The sequence below is a fragment of the Dama dama genome, chromosome 1, assembly GCF_033118175.1.
Source record: "Dama dama isolate Ldn47 chromosome 1, ASM3311817v1, whole genome shotgun sequence".
Lineage (NCBI taxonomy): Eukaryota > Metazoa > Chordata > Mammalia > Artiodactyla > Cervidae > Dama > Dama dama.
In genome coordinates this window covers 77038643-77048184 of record NC_083681.1, presented here as the reverse complement: position 1 = coordinate 77048184, position 9542 = coordinate 77038643, and the positions used below count along the sequence as shown (strand labels likewise).

General features: G+C 38.8%; 1 protein-coding gene across 1 annotated transcript; it reads right to left on the bottom strand.

The window, feature by feature from the left end:
- Window positions 1–7898: 7898 nt before the first annotated feature.
- LOC133064563 (olfactory receptor 8U9-like) lies at window positions 7899–8837 on the bottom strand. Its single transcript, XM_061154871.1, has one exon. It carries the CDS (start codon window positions 8835–8837, stop codon window positions 7899–7901), a length of 939 nt encoding a protein of 312 aa, XP_061010854.1.
- Between the last annotated feature and the right edge of the window lie 705 nt (window positions 8838–9542).

The window sequence follows — 9542 nt, the reverse complement described above, 5'->3', positions numbered from 1 at the left end:
CTGCAGTGGTCCTGGAGGCTGGAATTTCAGCAGGGTACCGATGGGGATGTTGATAATAACCTGAAGAGTAGTGAAAAGGAAAATAATTAAAGCAGTTAGAATAGTAATTCTAAATCCACTTGGGCACCCTCATAACACTTAGGCATAAGTAAAGTTAAGTTTAGTATAAGCATAGCTTTTCAACTGAAATACTTTTTTTTTTTTTAATTAGTTAATTACTTTTTTTTTTTTTTTAATGTTTGGCAGAGACATGTAGCTTGCAGGACCTTAGTTCCCTATGAGCAGTGGAACCTGTCTATTTTATACTGAAAGCGCAGAGTCCTAACCACTGGATGGCCAGGGAATTCCCTGAGATAGTTTATTTAATTGAATTGATTATTTATACTTCTATTTCTTCAAGCTATATATATATATTTTTTTTCTTCCCCCCCCCCCCATTAAGTGAGACACCATCAAACTAGCGGGTGAACTCTGAATTTCTTAATTTCATCAACTCTCTCATCTGTCACCAATGTCAAGTGATTGAGGTTAGTTACATCGCTACATAGCAAACTGAGTAACTAGCCTCTGTTTCCCATTTTGGTGTTTTTATTTACACAACAAATAGATACATTTCTGTTTCTTGAAGCGTTGTATATGCAGAGGAGTAGAAGTTCTTTATTTCTTAACTTGAGCAGAGAATTTCCCTCTGAGGACTAAAGAAACTAGTTAAAGTTTCTTGAAATCTACTGATGAATAGAAGGAGGTAAGATTCAGAATTAGTTCTGTAAGTAACTGAATCATAACTCTGCCACTTAGCAGTTGTAAAGTCTTGGGCAGGCCAAGTAATCACAGAATTTCAGCTTCATCACCTATAAAATGAAAAGGACAGTGCCTTCCTCATCAAATTGTGTTAATTTCCTTCTAGGCTCACTATCTTCACCATCTTGTTCATTCACTGTTCTGAAGTTGGCCACAAAGTAATTCTGAGGAAATCCATACATCTGTTTTATGTTATCTGAAATCCAAGCTATGAAATAGAACTAGAGAAATCCAAATGCTTGCATATTTATTAAATTCATCTAGGCAATGCAATAATAATATTCAGGAATATTGGATGGCCCCTTTGATTAAAATTATAAAATATGTTTTAAATTCTCACCTACCCACCTCTCCATGTTATCTCTGCATTTCCTTGTCATTGCTTTAGTCCACAGCTCTGTAAATTGTAGATAACCCATAGCAATGCAAGTGACACTTGTCTATAGACAGGCACATTCTGCCCAGGATAGAGATGACTGACTTCTGTCCCTGCTGATGGTAACAATCCAGCTTTGCATCTATTTGTCAGTTTATTTGTGAATTCCTGATTTCCAATATTGTGGTTCTTTGAATTATATTGTGTACATTTTATAGCATGTTATATATTGAATAAAGTAAGTAAAATCTTTGATGCCTATACATGCTATATGCACTGTTATTGTTTTTTAGGTGCTAAATAGTGTCTGTTTCTTTAGGACTCCAGGGACTGCAGCATGCCGTCCTCCCTGTACTCACTGTCTCTGCCTATAAAAGTTAAAGATAAGTTAAGTATGTGTGCATATGTTATATACACATATATATTTTTCTTTAACAGTTTACATTATTCATAGCTTCTACAAACTCAGTATTTAAACAACTTCAGATTTGAATACATTTTCATTTTCATCTCATATCCTCTGTCTCAGAACATAATCTAAGCACATTACCTAAATCTTAACCATCCATCCTATTATCAATTTGTTCCAAGTTCTTAACAAAGCTAAATGTCTTTATTAACACTGTGTATACATTTAGAGTTAATAAGCACAACACAGCTATCTGTGAAGAAATTTTTTGGATGCAGAAAATGAACTATAGACATGATAATAATTGTAGATTCTGCATTGCTCAACACCTATTTTTCTGCATCTGTTCTGTTTCTAGGTAGATTAGGTAAATTCTGGGTAAATGTGTTTATTTGACATTAATACATTCATTTGTGTCTTATAATTTTCAAAGTAAACTTTCTCATCTAATTTAATTCTCACAGTTCTTTAAAGAGGGCTGATCATCTCTCAGTTTTACTGAGAAGGAACTGATGATTTCAGCCCAATGAATAGTCCAGGACTACATAGCTTTGCAATCAAAGATCAGGTCCAGAGTTTGGACATTCTGTACACTGGACATTCTTCAATAAACACTACTGTCCCAGAAATGGACAAACAATGTTTGATAGTTTCAGGTGAACGGAGAAGGACTCAGCCATACACACTCACGTATCCATCCCCCTCACTCTCTCCCCCCATCCAGGCAGCCACACTGCATTGCACAGAGTTCCCTGGGCCATCCAGCAGGTCCTCGCTGATCATCCATTTTAAATACAGCAGTGCGACATGCTCATCCCCAAATCCCATTCTCCCTCCCCCTACTCTTTTCCACTGGTAACCATAATTTCCTTCTCTAGGTCTGTACATCTCTTTCTCTTTTTATAAGTTCATTTGCATCAATCCTTTTAGATTCTGCATATAAAGGGTGTCCTATGATACTTCTCCTTCTTTGTCTGAATTACTTCACTCAGTATGACACTCTAGGTCCATCCATGCTGCTGCAAATGCCATTATTTCATTATTTTTAATGGCTGAGTAATATCATTATTTTTTAAAGCATTTTTTTTTCTTTTCCCTTAAAGTCAGCCCTCTTATCTGCCTGAATCCTTTCACTTGTGTATTGACAGTTGTTGGTATCAATGCATTACCATAAGACAGGACAAATAATATAATATAAAAATCAGTTCAGCTTTAATTAATATATACCTTCTTCCATTCTTTAAAAATAAATAATATCTAATAAGCCCCATGTTTAATTATGATTCTTAATCAGAGTCCAGCAATGGTGAGGTTTGTTTTAAGGTTTGCTGTTGTTGTTGTTCAGTTGCAAAGTCTTGTCCTTCTCATTTGTGACCCCATGGACTGTAGCCCACCAGGCTTCTCTGTCCTAGCAGTCTCCCGGGCAAGAATACTGGAGTGGGTTGCCATTTCCTTCTCCAGGGGACCTTCCTGACCCAGAGATCAAATGCATGTCTCCTGCATTGGCAGGCAGATTCCTTAACACTATCATGTGTCAAATGTTAGGTTTTTGTTTCTGCTGTTGTTTTTGTTAGATATATTTTCAGAATTTAAAAACTGTATTACCCTAAGTTTGCTTATTCTCAAACCATCTGTTTCTATATGTAAAATAAGTGAGCTTTCCTAATGGCTCAGACAAGAAAAGTTTGCCTGCAATATTGGAGGCCCGGGTTCAATCTCTAGGTTGGGAAGATCCCCTGGAGAAGGAAATAACAACCCACTCCAGTATTCTTGCCTGGAAAATTCCATGGACGGAGGAGCCTGGTAGGCTACGGTCCATGGGGTCATAAAGAACCGGACACAACTGAGCAACTTCACTTTCACTTTTCACTTACCAGATTATTATCTTTTTCATTCATCTTCTTACTACACTGTTGTCAGTATTAGTTCATTTTTTACTGCAAAAATCAATTTCACACTTAAAGATTTAAAAAGAAAAATTGATCCGTTGTGTAATTTTTACAACCCATGTGGGCTGGTCTTCTGTGTTCGTAGAAGAAATCTGTGCCTTCCTTAGGAAGGCTGCAGTTCTTTAGGGTAATGCAAGACCTTTTATATGTTGCTTTGAAGCTTTTGAGATTAGCTTTCTAATCTCAGATCTCAGGATCACATACTCTGATATCCAAATCCCAATGGGAAAATTTACCTGAGCAATTAGAGTTCTACTGAGGAGTTGAGTAAACACAAAGGAAATGATGTAATGTGTTTTTCTATTTCTTAAGAACATCTCAGGCAAAAGTATATTATGACTTTCAAACTGGTAGACCATTAGATATAAAATCGACGGGGATGTTAAGGCCTTGATGGGAATGTTAAGGACTCGAAGATCAGGAAGCAGCATCTCAGTAGTCATGAGAAAACCACTCTAAGGAGGCAGGAGGGGGAGTCAGGCTATATACAAGTTTGCAACAAAGGGGACTGGGAATCTGAACATCAGAGATTATTGTGAGGTAAAGAAAATCAGATATCAAGTTAAGGAGTTTATTGTTCTTCTGCATATGGAAAAATGCAGGCCTCTGAGCTCACTGAATTCATTCCTTTCATATGCACTTCAGCTCAGTTCAGTTCAGTCCCTCAGTTCAGTCTGGACCCCATGGACTGCAACACGCCATGCTTCCCTGTCCATCACCAACTCCTGGAGCTTGCTATCTAGGGCCAAATTCTGTTTCCTGATTGCTTGCATCCTTAATCCCTCGTTCACCTTAAGGAGTGGCCGATCTGGCAGATGGTTGCGGCCTGCATTCCCTGAGCTCCCTAGCAAACACCTGTGGCGGTGGCAGCGCCTGTTGGCTCTCAGTCTTGGGAGCCCTCATTCACATTTGGAGGCCAGAAAACATGGATGGCTGTGACATCTCTTGTTTATTGGTATGACAGCAGACATTTCATTTCACTGCATGTAGGTGGAAAGTCAGTGATGAATGACATTAACTCCAATATGTGTTATCTGTGCTTCATGTTCAAGAGGAATTTTGGCCATCCAAGGCCAGAATTGACCTGAGAATCTTAACTCAATAATAACATTTACTCTATGTATGCATGCCAGCTGGTGTTCTGGGAACAAAGCAGAAAGGGAGGATAAATTGAATCCATATGAAGAATTAGGCAAACAGAGAATAGTGAATGAAAGACAATAGGAAGTTGAGTGGAGATTGAAAAGCTCATGGCATGATATCAAAGGATTGAAATGAGATGTAGACTAATGCTGCCTCTGTGTGTGTGTGTGTGTGTGTGTGTGTGTGCTTCCTCAGTGGTTCAGTGATAAAGAATCCACTTGCCAATACAGGAGCTGCAAGAGACAGGGGTTCGATCCTTGTGTTGGGAAGATCCTCTGGAGGAGCAAATGGCAACCCACTCCAGGATTCTTGCTTGGAGAATCCCATGGTCAGAGGAGCCTGGTGGGCTGAAGTCCATGGGGTCACAAAGAATCAGACACAACTGAGTGACTGAGCAGACATACACAGTAAAATGAAGCACAATAAAATTATAAGAGAATAAGAAATTCATATGAATTTCTACAATTTGCAAATAAGAGAGTGGCCAGATGATTTATGTAAAGCCATTTAAAGAAATACAGAAGAATCTTTCTGTGTTTGCTTTTCAGACGAGTTCGAGGAGCAGTCAGTGTACGTCCACTACTCCCAGATGGGTAGAGGGGAGAGCCTCTTATGGTAGAAGGTACACTAGTTACAAATCCAGCCCTGGGTTCCACCCATGGCAGTGGGAACTACACTACACAAAGAACTCTGTCTGTACAGGTCAGTGGTGACATGGGCCCTGGCAAATGTGGGCTTTCCATGGGGAAGGAGGAGATGACAGCCTAAGGGTGGTGAGAACCAAACGCTTTGTCTTAAACAGCAGAAAATGGTGTTAGCAATGCAAGTGTGTGCTTAATTAATTGTTTTTCCTACATTGGCAGGGAGATTCTTTACCTTCTTAGTCACTAGTGTGTATATATATATATACACACATAGGAACACTGCTTAAATCCCTGGGTCAGAAAGATCTCCCTGAAGAAGGAAATGGCAGCCCACTCCAGTATCTTTGCCTGGGAAATCCCATGGACAGAGATGCATGGCTATAGTCCATGGGGTCACAAGGTCAAAAAAGGGTCACACATGACTTAGTGATCAAATAACAACAAACACAGATAAAAAAATGATATGAATCACTTTGTTGTACACATGAAACTAATACAGCATTGTAAATCAACTATATTTTAATTTAAAAAAATTTCCAAGAACCTGAAATTGTATTTTATTTTTCCAGCTGGGTTAATTGCTAATTGGATACCAGGAGAACAGAATGTTACAATTTTGTTCAGAATATCATTCCAATTTATTTCAGATATAGAGAGACTGCATAAATCATTGCCCGTGGCATCTTAATATAACTACTACTTCATTCCCCACCGCCTGCATCACCCCACCCCTCCCCACCATAAGGGACCTACGTTTTGTTAGTAACTCTTCCTTGACAATTTAAGTTATATCAACAGGGCATTCAGCTTCTTTCTTTCTTTTTTTTTTTTTTTTTAATTTTGACTAGTGTAATGCTATGAACCCATAGGGGAGATGAAGCTGTCCACTGAAAAAAATGCACAAACTAAACGATGAGAGTCATATTTTATTTGGCAGACATTCTGAGGACTTCAAGCCTGGAACACAGCATCTCAGATAGTGCTAAGAAACTGTTCTGAAGAGGCAAGTTCTGAAGAGGCAAGGGGGAGCCAGGATAGATAGAAGTTTTTGAGGAAAACATCAGATAATCAGAATACCAAAAAGATTATTGTTAATAAAAGAAAACTGGATAAACTAAAGAATTTAGCACTTTTTCTGTGTATGGGAAGATACAACAGTTTGGGCTCGCTGGGATTATTCCTTTGATATGCACCTTAGCTATCCTGAGACTCCCTTGGGCTGCAAGGAGATCCAACCAGTCCATCCTAAAGGAAATCAGTCCTGGGTGTTCATTGGAAGGACTGATGCTGAAGCTGAAACTCCAACACCTTGGCCACCTGATGTGAAGAACTGACTCATTGGAAAAGACCCTGATGCTGAGAAAGATTGAAGGTGGGAGGAGAAAGGGACGACAGAGAATGAGATGATTGGATGGCATCACCGACTCAATGGACATGAGTTTGAGTAGGTTCTGGGAGTTGGTGACGGACAGGGAGGCTGGTGTGCTGCAGTCCATGGTGTTGAAAAGAGTCGGACATGACTGAGTGACTGAACTGATCTGAACTTAGCTATCTGGGGCCAGCCTATCTTGAGAAAGCCTATTCTGTGCTTTCTCATCCTGAGTCCCCTCAGGGCTCATTGACCAGGCAGCTTCATGATGGCAACCTCCTTAGTTTACTGATGAGGCAGGCAATAGTTTTCATTAACAAAGTCCTCTCCAGTGATTTCTGGAAAATCAGGGGAGGTTTGATGATAATAACTGAAGCAGAATGAAGAGAAACTGAGCAGATTTTTACATCAAATAATTCCTGTCTCAGAATCTCATTTTTGCCTAAGTCAAAAGAAAACAAATGCAGATGGATTTTACCTAAAGTGAACACACTAGAATGAAATTAAAGAAATGCTTTTTTTTTTTTTTTTTTTTGGATAAATTTACAAAGGTTCAACTTTCTATTAGTTTTTCAGGCTAATTAATTCATCTCTTCAATAAATGTTTGTGAATTGCATCCTGAGGCTAAGCATTTTAAATGAGTAGACAACAGTGAATTAGACAGGAAGTACCAAACTTTTATGGAATATTCAGTCTAGGGAGAGAGAGTTCTCATTCCATCTTTCTTACAAATTATTTGCTTCTATGTTTTATGATGGAGCTTTGCTAGGGTGATGCAAATACATGAAAAGGATATAAACAAACCTAATTTGACCCACTAACACTCAGCAAGTTTATTAAGCCTATTGTTAAAATAAATAAATAGGAGCCCTTAGGAAGGTAAGTTGAATTAACATGGGTGTGGAGTTGCTCTGTGCATGACATCTCACTGAGGCTTCTTCAAGAAAAGAAAAAACAGATGTGGGGGAAAACAAAAAAAAAAAACAAAACAAAAACCCCTTTGCAAAACAGCAAACTGATCCTATTACTACTGTTTCTTAGTTTGGAGAGTTTAGTGAAATGGCTGTTCCCTAAACTGATTTAGGTGAAAATACAAGTAATGGAAAATATTCAAAAGCTGTGTTAGTAAACCTACAAGAATCTATGTCAAGTTTCCTGAGCTTCATCTCTCAGAATCTTTAAATACGTTAGGATGAAAGTACTGTGTCACTCAGAACATAATTTAGTACTGATTGCTTTTTTTAGGGCACCTTTTACATCTTGATTCCTTAAGCTGTAGATCAGTGGGTTTAACATGGGGATGGCAACTGTGTAAAAGACAGAGGCCATTTTGTCTGTGTCCATGGAGTAACTGGAGCTGGGTCTGAAATACATGAACAGGAGCGTGCCATGAAACATAGCCACAGCGGTTAAGTGGGAGGCACAGGTGGAGAAGGCTTTGCGTCTCCCCTCAGCTGAGTTCATTCTAAGGATGGTTGTTAGGATGTAACTGTAGGAAAGGAGGACGGTGATAATGCTGGTCCCCACAACACAGCCAATAAAAGTGAACATCACGATCTCATTGATGGATGCATCTGAGGAGGAGAGGGCTAGTAAGGGTGGGTTGTCACAGAAAAAGTGATTGATGATATTGGAATTACAGAATGACAACCGAAATGTACAACAGGTGTGGATTGCTGAATCTACCAAGCCTACGATATAAGCAATAGCCACAAGCTGGGTACAGATTCCCCTGGACATGGCAATTGGATAAAGAAGTGGATTGCAAATGGCTACATAATGGTCATAAGCCATGACAGCCAACATGGGACATTCCACATCTGCAAAGGCTCCAAAAAAATACAACTGAGTGGCACATACATTGTATGGAATCCTTTTTTGCTCAGATAAGAAATCAGCCAGCATCTTGGGAGAGATAGTAGAAGAATAGCAGATGTCACAGAAGGACAGATTGCTCAGGAAATAATACATGGGTGTGTGCATTCTGGGGTCCACCTTGATCAGCAGGATCATCCCAACATTGGCAACCACAGTCATGCCATAAACCAGCAGGAAGAGCAGGAAGAGCCCCTGCTGCACATCTTGTCTACCAGAAAGTCCTAAGAATATGAAGGCAGTAAACACAGTGCAGTTTTCAGCAGTCATCCCTCACACATGAAATCTCCTGGTTATGAAAAAGGAAATGGAAGTGGAGGGTTAATATCATCTTACTGTCTTAATTGCTAAATTGCTATTTGTTTCTATATTTCAGTAATTAGAAGAGAGAAATAATGCTAAGATGCCTTGAAGTTAAACTGATCCTTTGGGAAATATTTCCAACTGAATATAACTGATAAAATGATAATAATAATGATACATTTGGAAACCATTGTAGTACTTGTAGCACAAATTCATCTATGCTAAATCAGGCTATTTCCATATCAATTTGTGTAGTATTTATGATGATTTTTGCTACTTTAATCAAATATTAAGAAATTTATGTCCTCAGATTGAAGGCAAGATTCTCACAATTAGTTCTCACAATTAGACAAACTATGTCTTCTGACAAGATCTCTGTTTTGTTTCAATGATGTACGAATGGTGTCATATCCTGTAATAGAGAAATATAGTTAATGAATGATGTAGATAATGAATATATTGCTTTGTAATTTCTTCATCTTCCATGAGTGTGAAGCAGGAAGAGATATGGCAAGTTTCTGAACACAAGAGCTCATTTCACCATTAAACTCTCAGGTCTGTTCAACTTTAGTGTATGAGAGAGAGTCTGTGAAGACCCACTGGAGCAGAAAGGTGACAGCTTTTGGATAAGAGGGTGGAAGGGTGCTTATGCACGAACTGTTAGAGTGGAGA